This window comes from Entamoeba nuttalli, assembly GCF_000257125.1.
Source record: "Entamoeba nuttalli P19 unplaced genomic scaffold asmbl_5101, whole genome shotgun sequence".
Classification (NCBI taxonomy): Eukaryota; Evosea; order Mastigamoebida; family Endamoebidae; genus Entamoeba; species Entamoeba nuttalli.
This window is the reverse complement of record NW_008577237.1, coordinates 42724-56939: the sequence shown is the minus strand read 5'-3', so window position 1 is coordinate 56939 and position 14216 is coordinate 42724. Positions and strand designations below refer to the sequence as shown.

The 14216-nt window shown below is 26.9% G+C and overlaps 7 protein-coding genes across 7 annotated transcripts; 3 read left to right on the top strand and 4 right to left on the bottom strand.

The window, feature by feature from the left end:
• Nucleotides 1–208: 208 nt before the first annotated feature.
• Nucleotides 209–1141, bottom strand: ENU1_119540 (cyclin-dependent kinase protein, putative; the record flags this gene model as incomplete). The annotated part of the gene is made up of 1 exon (XM_008859793.1): nt 209–1141. The coding sequence occupies one exon, from the start codon at nt 1139–1141 to the stop codon at nt 209–211; it is 933 nt and encodes a 310-aa protein (XP_008858015.1).
• A 216-nt stretch (nt 1142–1357) lies between these two features.
• Nucleotides 1358–3079, top strand: ENU1_119530 (patatin, putative; the record flags this gene model as incomplete). Its single annotated transcript, XM_008859792.1, has 1 exon — nt 1358–3079. One exon carries the CDS (start codon nt 1358–1360, stop codon nt 3077–3079), a length of 1722 nt encoding a protein of 573 aa, XP_008858014.1.
• A 249-nt stretch (nt 3080–3328) lies between these two features.
• Nucleotides 3329–5586, bottom strand: ENU1_119520 (Rho guanine nucleotide exchange factor, putative; the record flags this gene model as incomplete). Its single annotated transcript, XM_008859791.1, has 2 exons — nt 3329–5099; nt 5165–5586. The coding sequence occupies 2 exons, from the start codon at nt 5584–5586 to the stop codon at nt 3329–3331; spliced, it is 2193 nt and encodes a 730-aa protein (XP_008858013.1).
• Nucleotides 5587–5875: 289 nt separating this feature from the next.
• On the top strand, nt 5876–6814 carry ENU1_119510 (hypothetical protein; the record flags this gene model as incomplete). Its single annotated transcript, XM_008859790.1, has 2 exons — nt 5876–6531; nt 6580–6814. 2 exons carry the CDS (start codon nt 5876–5878, stop codon nt 6812–6814), a joined length of 891 nt encoding a protein of 296 aa, XP_008858012.1.
• A 2028-nt stretch (nt 6815–8842) lies between these two features.
• ENU1_119500 (hypothetical protein) lies at nt 8843–9328 on the top strand (the record flags this gene model as incomplete). Its single annotated transcript, XM_008859789.1, has 1 exon — nt 8843–9328. One exon carries the CDS (start codon nt 8843–8845, stop codon nt 9326–9328), a length of 486 nt encoding a protein of 161 aa, XP_008858011.1.
• Nucleotides 9329–9395: 67 nt separating this feature from the next.
• ENU1_119490 (hypothetical protein) lies at nt 9396–9939 on the bottom strand (the record flags this gene model as incomplete). The annotated part of the gene is made up of 2 exons (XM_008859788.1): nt 9396–9648; nt 9698–9939. 2 exons carry the CDS (start codon nt 9937–9939, stop codon nt 9396–9398), a joined length of 495 nt encoding a protein of 164 aa, XP_008858010.1.
• Nucleotides 9940–10013: 74 nt separating this feature from the next.
• Nucleotides 10014–14214, bottom strand: ENU1_119480 (DNA polymerase zeta catalytic subunit, putative; the record flags this gene model as incomplete). Its single annotated transcript, XM_008859787.1, has 2 exons — nt 10014–14032; nt 14076–14214. 2 exons carry the CDS (start codon nt 14212–14214, stop codon nt 10014–10016), a joined length of 4158 nt encoding a protein of 1385 aa, XP_008858009.1.
• Between the last annotated feature and the right edge of the window lie 2 nt (nt 14215–14216).

The window sequence follows — 14216 nt, the reverse complement described above, 5'->3', positions numbered from 1 at the left end:
GTATACCTTATAAAACCAACACAAGAACAACGTATGGTTGATTTTCAAATATATTTTTCTGACATTTGTCTTCTTCCAGAAGTTTGTTTATCTCACGAGCTAGCGTCATTCTTTGGCTTGAATAATTAAATGTATTAATTTTTCTTTAGAAACTAACGTTATTTGTTTTTATTAACGTATTGAGTATTTTTAATATAATTCAAACTAATCAATTATAAAAACTAATAAAAGGGTGATTTAATGCTTCTTTAGCATCAATTCGTTTATTTGGATAACAACATAACATTTTATTTAATAAATCAATTCCTTGGTCTCCAATCCTACTACACACATTATGAAGGTTTTTTCCTTTAAATTTTGGAAAACGATTACTCCAATTGATCATTTGAGTAACACCCGGCCAAGACTCTTCTGTAGGAGTACCAAATATTTGAAAAATTTGAAAGAGTTGACCAATTTTACAATCACCAGAAAATAATGGTTTAGAATTGATCAATTCTGCAATAACACATCCAACAGACCATATATCTACACCTGTTCCATACCCTTGATCTCCTAATATAATTTCTGGAGCTCTATACCATATATTTGCTACTTCTTGTGTATATTTTCTTATTGGGATTGTTACTTGTCTAGAAAGTGAAAAATTGGTAAGCTTTATTGTTCTAGAAAGTGAGAGAATAATATTAGATGGTCGGATATCACGATGTAATATCCTATGTGAATGTAAATATTCAACTGCTTCAAGTAATTGTTTGGATATTAATTGAACTGTATTAAGAGATAATTCTCCTGCGAAAGTTTTAATATATTCTTCTAAATTTCTATCACATGACTCAAATACTATATAACATCCTTCAATACCATAATAATAGTCAATCATTTTTATAATATTGTTATGATTTAATTTTTTTAATATAGCAATCTCTCGAAGACAATTAGATTGTATCCCATCAATATCTTCTTCAGATTGTTGGTATAATTTGATTGAAACTGGAATAGCTTTCTTTTCATCTTTTGCTTGATAAACAACACCAAAAAGATCAGTTATTTTCTTTCCAGTTTTTGAATATCTTTGTCCAATAATTTCTTTTAGTGTTAGTTTTGATTCATTTGTCTTTTGAACAGGAATATCACTCATTTCAGATTTTTGAGTTCACTTTTTTTATAATTAGTTTTTCACTTTTTTCTTCCTTTTTATTCAAACCCTTTAGGGTTTGCTTTAATTTCTCTTTTTGATGTAAGAGAAAATGTGCTATAAGCAAAACTCAAACAAAGTCTGCTTTTAACTACCATTTTCTGATTTGATTAATTTGTTGAAAATACAAGTTCATTTCAAAAAAGAACTCATTTTGTCATGTCTATTGAAGGGGAGAAAGTTGAAGGCATAATTTCTTTAATTAATACTAATCAAGTAGAAGCTATAAAAGTGATTAAAGACTGGAAAGAACAGTCAGAAATTCTGAAATCCATTTTATTCTTCATTTTTAAAGAAAAAAAAGAGAAAATTATAAATTTTATTTGTGAAGAGAAATCAGATTGGCTTAAATATACAAATTCTACAGGAGAGACACCATTATTTATTGCAATTAAGAATGGAAGTAGTCAATGCAAACAAATTTCAAAGAAAAGTAGCTTATCAATTAAAACACAAAACGGGAATAATATTGTTCATTATATTTGTCAGTCAACAATTCCTAAAAAAGATAAATTTTTAAAGTACGTTGTTGGTCAAAATCCATTGGCTTTAGAAGATATTAATGAAAATGGAGATACTCCTCTTCATTGTATAGCACGGACTCAAGACTATGAATCAACCATATTATTACTGAAATTAGGAGCTTCAAAAACAAAACAAAATAAGAATGGTATGACACCTGCACTTATTGCATTAGAAGAAGGAAATTTTTTAATGTGGGACATATTAAAAGAAGAGTCTAAAACAGTTGAAGATATAAATGAAGAAAATAAAGAGACTGAAGAGTCATTAACTTCATTAATGAAAACAAAATTAGAAGGAGCAACTTATAAAGGTAAAATGGTAATGGAACAAAAAGTAAATGAATTAAAAGCATCATTAGCAGAATTACGTAAAAAGAAAACAAGTTTAAATGAAAAATTAGATGAAATATTAAAACGAGAAAGAGCAAAAGAAATGTTTGATCCAAGAACATGTATTGATAAAAATAAAATATTTAGAATATTATCAATTGATGGAGGTGGAATTAAAGGAGTTTTAGAATGTATTATTCTTGCTCGTCTTCTTGAAAAACATCCACAATTTTTAAAAAATATTGATTTAGTTTGTGGATGTTCTGTAGGTTCGATATTAGTGTCTATGTTAGCTATTGGAATAACACCACGAAACTGTAGCGATTTACTTAATATCATTTCTCAAGAAGTATTTGTTAAACCGACAATTGCAATAAACCAACCAAAATATCGTAATGATAAATTGAAATATATATTAGAATATATATTTAAAGAAACTAAAATTAAAGATATTCAATGTAAATATCTTGTGGACACTTTTAGAATTGACTCTGAAGAACAAGAACCAAATCGATCATGTGAGTCTTTTTGTTTTACTAATCTCCAAAAAGGATTTGAAGAAGAAAAATTAAGTGATATTTGTTTACGTTCTTCTTCTGCTCCAACATACTTTCAGCCATATCAAAATTTCGTAGATGGAGGTATGCTGAATAATACTCCAATTGGACTTTGTTGGTCATTTTTATTTGGTGAAGAAGGTCTTCAATTAGACCCAAAAAAAGTTATTTGTTTCTCATTATCAGCAGGAAAGCCAGACCCATTTTATATTGACAGTAATAAAATTGGTAAAGGAGGAATTATGCAATGGGCAACACAAATTAGTGACACTTTCATGTATGCCACTAGAAGTTGGACTATTAAATCTGGTAGAATGTTTCTTGGTGATAGATGGTTAAGATTTGATCCACCATTGGGGTGTGTTATTAATTTAGATCAAACTGAATTAATTCCAAAATTAAAAGAAATTGCAGAAGAAGTTGACTTAACTATAGTTGATCAATGGTTAAACAAGTATTGGGATAATTAAATTAATTTCTTCAATTATTGTGATTATAAAAATTGTTAATTTATAAATTTCTTCAATTACTATGAAGTTAAAATATAAATGCTGAATAAAAGAAATATTTAATGAAAATAAGTTTTCTTAAGAAGGTATTAAAAAAGAAACGGTATTTGACTTAAAAGAAATAATCCCAAACAAATTTCAATAATAATACAAAGTCTCCTTTTGAACTATAATAACTCAAATACTTCAAATAATAAATCATTAAACAATTTAATGTGAACCACCAACTATAGTTATTCCTTTTGTTCTATCAAAAGTCGGTTCATTTATTTTTTGAGTAGGATTTAGTTGTTGGGGTTTAGATTTAAAATAGTCATTCATTAATGCCTCTAACTCATTTAGTGCATTATCTTTCTTGGGGTTATTATTTGGATTGCTTTGAGAAGACTCTGTAATACAAATAGGTATTGGTAATTTTTGTTGTTGTTTTTTAATTTCTTTATCACCAGTCATGTGTTTCATAGGTATAGTATTTATTTCATTTTGTTTAAATGGTTTTGATGAAACTCCTAATTCTTTCTTGGAATATCCAGGATTTATTGAATAATTTTGGTGACTAGTTCCTGAATAAGTAACTGGAATATTTACTAATCCATTAAACATGTCTTTCTTGTCATCTCCATTGATTTGTTTATTAACAGGTTGACTTTGAAATTCAGTAAAATCATTATTATTAGAAAAGTCAAAGGAATTCAATGCATCTCGGTATTGAATACTTGATATTGGTTGGATCCAAGTCTGTTGAAGAGTTTCAGGTTGCTTTTTAATAGTAGTATCATTATTACTACCTTTATAGCTGTTAGGATAATTAGCAATTCCAAGATCAGAAAAATGGCAATCGACAGGAGTTTGACTAGGTTGGTTTTGTTGTACAAAGTCAAAATATACAAGACTATTACCTGAACCATTTTTACACTCAGGAGTCTTGTTTGCAGGATTTGATGATGAAGACATACCCTCCATGAGTTGACAAAAAGTTAAGTCTTTCATACTTTCTCCTTTTTTTTGATTTTTAAATTTTTCTTTTCTACTAATACTTCTTCCTAATGGACTTTTACTATTTTCAACATTATTCAAAATATTTGCCGTTTGTGTTCTTTGAATATCTGGATTGAGAATAACACTAAGCCCATCAAATATCTCTTCTGGATTACCAACTGAATTACTTCTTTTACCTTCTCTTCTAATTAGTTTCTTTTGATTAATAAATCCATCATCCAATTTTTTACCTGTTGCTTTACTGAAACATAAATTACAAACACGGTCTATCTCTCCTTTTGAATTCAATGGAATCTTTGCTTTACTGCAATTACTACAAACACATCTTCCACAAAGTCTACAGTGATGTTTTCTATTAACAAAGGTAAATTGTTGTTTGCATAATAAACAGTTCTTTGGTTCATTGTCAAGAATAATTGTAGTTTTTGGTTGCAAAGTGTTTTCTATAGCAGAGTTCTTTCGTTGTAATTCAGAATATTTTGTCAAAGCATCATACCAATCTTTCTTTTGTTTAGAAGTTTCACAAATTACAGAAAAACTCTTTTTATCGTTGTTGATTTTAAAACTATTTTCAAAACGAGAATCGTTTTCTAAATATACATTCTTTAGATAAAACCATCCACTCACAGTAATTCGTTGATTTCCAATTCCATAGACCATAACATCATCAAATAAGTAAAAGTAACGAGGTTTATTACTCTTCTTACACACTTTAATTAATTGTCCTTCCATGATTAATGTTCTATCTGGTTCTACTAGTTGAAGGTCATGTAATCCAGAGAGCATTGAATTTACCTTAATTACTTTAGCTCTTCTATCAATATCTTTTGTACGTTCATTAACTTCCATAGTAACAGCTCTAATTCCATTAAGAGATTCAGTAAGTGCAGCATAATCAGGATGGTCAGATTTTGTATTTTTCAATAAATCTTTCAGTAATAGTTCATACCTAGGTAATCTTTGTACAGGCATGATAAGGTAACTAATAATGAATAAGTGTCAGTTGTTTTATTGATTCATAAGGTAAAGTATATTCTAAAAACAAACCTTCTCAAATCAAGATTAGTTGTTGTTGGAATTTGTGCTTGTAATGAAGCTAATAATTCATTAAACTTTGGATTCTTTTCATATTCTGTTAAAACTTGATTTGAGTCATCATAATGAGATATATAAAGAAAATATACCTTAAAAAAAGGGGTAAATAATTTAAAAGTTTGACCAAGATGAGTTTCAATTTTGTGAGTATCCTGTAACTTTTTTAAAGCCAAAAAGAAATTTTTGTTTATGTTTAATACTTCATCATAGTGTTCAAAGATAATATCAACATCTTCTGATGGAATAATAGATTGATTTTTTTCACTTTTCATTTCTTTACAAAAGAAATTTAAACAATATTCCATTGATTGAATATAAAATTCTTCAGTAGTATAGATTTCTTCAATTATTTTTTGACGTTGTGTCATAGTCATTTTTATGAGTAAAAGACAAAACTATTCTTTTTTTAAGTTCTTATTCAATTTTTTCCTTTTTTGATGTTTTTTGTGACTAATTTCTTAATGATTGATACTTCAAAATAACTTTTTTTGTTTTTTTCCTTTTCTATATGTAATAAATAACCTTTAATGACTAATCAAAAGAACAGAAAATAATGTGGTGATTTTATATTTATTTTCGTGTTGAACTTGTCTGTAATGAAGATTTTAAAATATTTCTGTTGACTAAAACAAGAATAAAAAAAAACTAAAAAATCATTTAATAATGGAAAAAAAAAGTACAAACGTCATTGCTTCAATAGGCAAAGGATCTCATGGTGTTAATTGTAAAGTTGAACTTTCTGATAAAGAATTAAACAAGAAGTTATGGGTTGGTATATTTGTTGTAATGAGACAATTTAATAATCAATATTGTCAATATAAATTTATAGATAGTAAAAAACAAGAGACAATTATTTCATTTGACCCATTACCTGATGGAATGTATGAAGTTAGATTATTTGAAGATGACTCTGTTTTATTTGTTGGAAATAAATATAAATTAATTTGTGTCTCTAATAAGATTTGTATAGGTGATGTAGTAAAGATCACAACTCAATTTGATGAACATATTCCTTATTTAATTCATGTCTTCTATAATAATATTTGTTCTTCAGAAGATGTAATTGGATTATTTACTTGTGGAACACCATCAATGAAATCATATCTAACGAAACAAACTGTATCAACTACCAAAAATGAAATTACATTTGACCTTTCTGAATTACAATTGGATGCAATGGTTGGTGATAAAGAACTTACTTCTCATAAATTTGAATTTAGATATTTTAAAAATTGTTCCTCAATAGCAAACACAACAGCTCCATCTGGATTTTCTTCTCCATTTACTTTACCTACACCAACAGTTCATGCTCAAAGAATGTTTGTCATATTTTTTTATTTTTATATTTAATGTCTAATGAGATATAGGTCAGTTGATTATATTAATGTCTCTTTCACAAACAATCATTATAATGTATGGGCTGGATTATATATCACTGATACTTTAAAACCTTTAGCACACGCATATGCAGAACAAGGAAGTTTAACAATTGCAATAAAATATCCTTATACACCAAATGAACATTATACAATAAAATTATATTCCAATTCAAACCAATTATTGGCAGTGTGCGAATTGACAAAATCAGAAAGTTATATTTAATAATTATGAAAATAATATTTAAAGTAACTTCTTTATTTTTTTCAAAATCAACTACATGTATTTATCATTAGTTAAATTTTATGATAGTAACAAAAACTATCTATCTTTATTCATTCTAGCATTATCAAAATGAATCAAATGAGGATTTTCATTAATTCTATTTGTTGAAGATTATATTAAAATACATAAAATAACCACTAATCATTGGAAACGAACCTTCGTCTTCAGATTTTTCTTATGGTACTTCTTTTAATACAAAAGTCCATTTTTTATTTTTTATGTCTAATTGATTTAATATGACATTTATCACATTTGTTATATTGAATAACACTGATAGAAATATTCTTTTTCAGTCTTTTATTTATTACTTTTTCAGGTCCAAAGAAGAAACTTAAATTATGGAGAATATTTGATGTTCCATTCTTTCTTATCAAAGCAATAATAGTAAGGTTTTTAGTTGCAGTGTCATAAGTGTATTGAGAAGTGATAAGAAAGATATTTATACTTATAACTTTAATAGCATTAAGCTCAATACCATCAAAATTCTTAATTAATTTGGGTGTATAAACATAACTCAATAAAAGCTCTTGGGGTGAAGTGAGATATTTTGACTTCCTTTTTATAAACAACTTGTGAAATGTAATGTATCTTTTATGGAGTAACCAACATTTATCACCTATTACCGGTATTTGTTTGAAAAACATTCTAACTAAAAAAATCAATAAGTTAGAGTCTAATTTAAATAAGGTATTAGAAATAAAGTTAATTTCAAAGTTTTTGTCTATTCATAAATAATTTGTAATAATGACATTGATTTAATTTCTCTCTGACACTAGATAATAAACTTATTATATTAAATATTCTTTTGAAACGATCTATGCAGCAATTAATTAGTATTTTTTTCAAGGAATGCAGTTTGTGTACTAGAATTAAAAAAGTAGATAAAATACCTTGCAATAACAAACTAGTATTTAATTTGATTGAATTACGATATGGAGAATACAAAGTCACATACTAGAATACAAAAGGCATTAGAATAATAAAATGAATCACACTTCATCAATTAATGGCATTTAATCAAATAATAAAATTAGAATGTGAAAAGTAAAAAGAAGAAGCAAAAAATTATCAATTGCAATATCATGTTCTTTGTAAAGAAACAGAATTTAGTGCTGTTGACAAAACAACCAAAAAGAAGTTGACTTTATCACTTATCATAATTATCAGTATTATGTTACTAAGAGTCCGATATTTGATTGAGACATCAAAAGCATACCTCTAAATAAATAAAGAAAAGAGAGAAAAGACACAATTTTAATTCTTCATCAACCAAGGAAAAAACAAAATCAAAAAAAACAATCAAATTGGGTTTATTTAATCATAAAGAATAACTGTTGTACTAAACGTTTATACAAAGAATACAATGAGATGGATGGCTGATTAATCTTCAAAAAAAAATTAAGTCAGACAAAAGACTATTTTAAGTATATCATCAAAAACTCATTTATATAAAAAGTTCTATTAAAGAAATCTTTCATTACTACATAACCAATGACACAAAGTAATTTATAGAATTTTCCTTACTACTTAATTGTTTATATAAACATGTCTTAAATAAGAACTTTGAATGGAAATTCATAGAAAAGAAATCTTAAAAAAAATTAATTTAACGATCATAGTTATATCACTTGAACTAATAAAAACATTATTCATTCAATCAAATAACCACAAACATAAATTAATTCTTTTTCCTATTGAAACCTCTTTAGATTTTCTGGTATTGTTTACTCTCTCTAAAAAAGAACTAATATCCATTACAAAAAATATTCTTTTAAATAAAAATGAAATACACAACTAAAATGGAAAACTTTCCATCAAGTTTTTATTCAACTCGTTATTAGTACATTACATTTCAAAACAACTTTCATATAACAATATTAGTCATTAAAAACAATATATATTTTTGTTATTTAAAACAAATTTAAAAAGAAAACCTAAAATTCAACTCATAAATAGAAACAAACAACAATGAGTAGTGATAGTGATGACTGGGATTGGGATAATGGAAATGATGAAACTTCATTTAGGACACCATGTTTATTTTGTAAAGAGTTTCTTGACATTGACCTTCTTTTAAAACATATGAACGAAAAACATCATATTTCATTTGAAGAACTTTACCAAATTGCACAAGGGAATCAATATAATTACATCAAATTAATTAATTTCATCAGAAAGAATAAAATAAGTGTAGAAGAAGTAAAAAATTTTAATGCAAATTTCTTTGAAGAAATAGAAAATAATAAATATTTATTGCCAACAATCAATGGAGATGGGTTATTAATGATTGATGCCAAATGGAATGATGATGATATTACACTTGCTAATACTATTGATAAAATGGATGAACTAGATGATTCTACACAACAAGAATTACTTGAAATTAAAAAAGAAGATGAATCAGCAATGAGTGTTGAGAAAAAGTCAAAACATTCAGAAGAAAGTGATGACTAAATAATTGAATAAATTCTTTATATATATTAAAGTAAAAAAAAAATTAGTTTAATACAAAGAAGAAAAATCAATCAAGATGTTCTTGTTTTAAAGGTTTTGGAATTCTTATTCTTCCAAAGACTAACCCATAATCCATTAATGGAATGTGTGGTAAAAGAATTTGACTTTCTATAATCACTGATGCAATTAATGCTACTCCAATATATCCTCCCCATAATGCTAGTCCAAATGATGAATGATAATATAAAACACATCCAAATGAAATGAAAATTCTTCCAAGTGTTGGTCCATGAATATAACAAAAGTATTGTTCTTTTTTCCTACCAAATCAAACCTTATTATTTCATTTTTTAAATAAATTAAACAAACCTTGGTTTAATTGATAATGAATACATAGAAATTAAACTTCCACTGTGGAAGTATGAAACCAAATATAAGACTATTCCTACACTAACAAAATACCAAACACATATATGATCGGCAAAATAATTATCTGCAAATGAATCAAGATAAAGATTTAATGTCCAAGCCCATTTACATGTCAGAAAGAAGGCAATGTCAAGTACTAATTGAACAATAAACATTGAATAAAACCATATTTCTTGTTTCATCTTAAATACAATTTTAAAATTTTATAGTTCTTATTTATTAAAAGAAAAAGAAAAAACCAAATGATATACAATCATTATATAACCATATCATCTTGTTCCATTTCATAGTCACTAATTATAGTTGTTTCATTATTCTTCATTACATCTTTTAGAAAATTTCTATACTCACTTTCTTCTTTGATAATTTTAAATGAAATAGGACATTGTGTTGATATACATTCAAAAGGATATTGTAATTGGCAATACAAACATCTCTTTTTCATATCTATTAGTCTTTGTTCCATCTCTTTGATATGTAATTGACATTCAGCAATTACAATTCTTTTATCATATGAACATGTTTTACATAAATAACTTTCTCCTATAATTTTTTTATTACACCTGATGCATTTATGGATTAAATAATAATCTTCTAATCTTATTTTCTTATCTTTTCTTCCTTCAAAAAGGATTGTGGTTAATGAAGTATTATACCATTTATTAATGTCAATACCACAAGGTAATAAAATTCTTTGTAATGAATTATTAATTTGTTTATTAATATAATAATCACTATCAATAACCATTTGTTCTGACGCAGCAAATTGTGGGCTTACAGCGCTATCACATAATTTTCCAGATGATGTCCTAACAACAACATATTTAACTCTTTGTCCATACTGAAAATAGAAAGTATTATCTTTTTCTCTTTCTTTTAAAATGACTTTTGCTCCAATTGGTGGTTTTCTTCCTTCAGCATAATGCCTTCTATATGGTCTACTAATTATAAAGTCATCAATAAATCCTTCTCCCTTTTGGATCATTTCCCAGTTGATTTCTAAGTATTGTTTCATTCCTTCAATATCTTTATTTAATAAATATTTCATCACAGATGACATCATCCCTCTTACAACTCTACAACTGTCTTTTCTTACAGCCTCAAGACCTTTAGCTTCGAGAGTTGGTTTTGTTTCACATTTTTCATACTTCATTCCAAAGTATCTTTTTTTTGTAACAGTAACAAGGGGCCAATACACTTTTTCTAATTGAAGTTTCATTGGAGGCGGAATAGTTTTATTAAATTCTTCACATAATTGTTTTCCAACTTCAAAGGATTCTTCTATTGTCTTACCTTCCATTTCTACAAACAAACTATCAGTGTCTGAGTATATTACTTTTCCTCCAAACTTTCTTTCAGCAAAATTGATGGCTTTTTCTAGTGTTTGCCGAGCTGTTTCAACAATAGCATCTGCAATTTCATTACAAGGCATTCTCCCAGATAGCCCAGCGCCTGTATATCCATAAACAACATTACATAACAATTTTAGTGCTAATTGTTGAAGAAAACATTTTTTATATGCTTCACTCCCTTTTGTAAACATCTTCATTCTTTCTTTAATGTGTTGTCTTGTTGATAACATTTCTTCAAGCATAATAGGTAATATCCCTTTTCTAACACATGCATCTACAAACATTATTCCATTCGCTACAACATGAATATTACCCTTAAGAGTATTTAAATTTTCTTTTTCAAAAGAGTATGTCATTGGTCCAATTTTTCTTTCAGTACTAATATCATCTACATATCCTAGACACGTAGAATAACATATGTTATAAGCTATTGCTGTTGTTGGGTACATAGAAAGAAAATCTAGTACAATAACAGGATTACTATGAAACCCAGACTGTGGCTCCATTACTAATGCAACACAGTCCGTTGCTCTACTAGAATTTAGTTGATTATCACTTGGTGAAAATAACTTAAATTCACTCTTACTCACCCTTTTTAAACAACACTCAACCTTATATTGTGAACCTCGTTCTATTTCCCCTTTAAGAGGACAAGCATGAAACTGTGCAAATTCTTGAATTCGGTTTATATAACCAAAATAGTCTAATAATAATAGACAACAGTGAAACCTTAAAAAGGAACTTAATAATTGTTCTGGTGCATTATAACATAAATAATTAACATTTGGTAATGACACATTAAATACTTGCTTAGCAATATAGTCAGTTTCATAATTGGAAAATTTACTACATTCCTTATAAATGTGCCAGATGTCTAGTACTAATCTTCCTTTTATCCCTTTTCCATTTTGTAATCTATTAATTTTATCATTAAAACTTCCTTGTTTATAAAGTTTATACCTTTCATTAATGAATTGGATAGTAAATGAACAATCTTCTGCCATTATCATATCTGCGTCTTCATCATTAATTATTTTAATCAATGAAATGAAAAGCGATAATTCATTATGACAAATAATATCAATTGTTTTAAGTGTTTTATAAGTTTTATGAAGATATTTAATAGCTTCTAAATTAGTGTGAATAAGATAAAATAAAGTCTTACTTCTAAATGATTGGTAAACAATTATTCCTTCAACAGAGTCATGTTTGGAATTTTGATATTTTCCTGTTGATTCATCAAATCGATGAAATAATAATTGAATACTAATTATACAACTGTTCTTACTTATTAAAGGATTATTAATTCTATTTATCATAAAATATGAATAAGGATCATTTAATTTCTTTTCTTGATTTACAATATATTCATTATCATTTTTTTGAGTTTTTAAACTTTGAATTACGTCCATGAATGATGGTGGTGGGATTGTACATATACAATGAATTGGATAAGTTGATTCAATTATTTCATTTATTTTTGGAATAATAATACCTTCGTGACATATATTTATTTTATAGTGTTTTATTTCTTGTTGTATTTCAAATAAACTTGGTGGACTATCAAAGACAATAACATTTTCATTTGTCTTATAATTTATTTCTAATGTATCGGATGACTTTGGTTTATTTTCTTCAAATAAAACTTCTTGATTTATTATTCGACTACCCTTCTCTAATAAATTTATTTGAAGTGTTTTATTTCCTTGTTGAACTGATTCTTCTATACTTTTGTTTTCATCAAAAAAAATATGTCCCTTATTTTGTAAGGTTTGAGTGAAAATTTTATTATTATTTCTTTGTATCTGAAAGTTGGTGCATGAAATTTGACTTAATAACTCTATTCCTGAATTTTGATTCTCATCTTCTACTTCTTCTATTTCCATTCTCTCTGAAGAGTCTATACTTTCATCTAAGCTTTGATGAAACTGTATAGAACCATCTAACTCTATTTCCAAATCTCCAAACCCATTAGCCTTATCTTGTTCTTCACATTCCATTGTACTGTCATCCTCACTTGATTGTTTAAAAGTAATTTCCTTCTTTTCTTTTTCATTTATTTGAAGACTAGAAAATTTTTCATTTTTGTTGATTAATTCTTGTGTGACTTCAACCTCTTCATTAAAACTATCAACTTCTATTTCTTCATTCCAATCATATATCTCCTTTTCAAAAATCTTGTTAATATTCATCTGACTGATTTGTGTCATCATTTGTGTTTGAAATTGAGTATTTTCTCTAATACCTCTCCCTGGACTCAAATTATACTTTTCTACTATTTTTTGAAGTCTATCAATATCAAGAACCAACTTATCATTATATTCTTGAAAAGTCATTTGAGTAATCCATTTATCAATAAGAATTTTACCATTCTCTGAAAATGATTCAGTTTTAGTTCCTCCTTCTTCACAATTAACAAAAGGAGATGTTCCCCAATAGACTCTAAGATTTCCATTTCTCAGTCCATCTTTTGTTTCTGAAGCAAACTCATTTGGACTTAATACTTTACAATCAATATAATATTCATGTTTACATTTAGTTTTTCTATAGTCTGATATTAAAGCATTAAAATGAACAAATACCATTGTTCTTAATCCTAAATCAGTCATAAACATAATGTCAGGGCTAAGATGTGCCTCATATATATTTATATCCATCTCATTACAAATTTTCCTTACTTGGTTGATGTCTTTATGATTTTTTAACCAAACTCTTCCAAAGGTATGTCTCCTAGTATGGTATCCAACAAATGGAATCCCTTCAATAACTTCTAAATGGTCGATAATTCTGTACTGTTTTTCTTTGGGTCTTTGTTCATTAATTACTTCATTTATAGTTTCAACAAGATCAATAAACACATCCCCAATTGGTTCATTAATCCTCTTATTCAATTCAGTTAAATCAATGTCAAGATGTGATCTCCCTACTTATTATTATTTTTCTTCTGATAGGTTCAAGAAACAAACAACCATAAAAAATAATACAACATGTATTTCCATCTTCTTGATGACCAAATGAATATACAAGTTGTTCGCATTTATTTTCATTTATTTCTTTTTTAATTTCACATTGAAACACAAGATTTTCAATTGTACAAACAACCATTC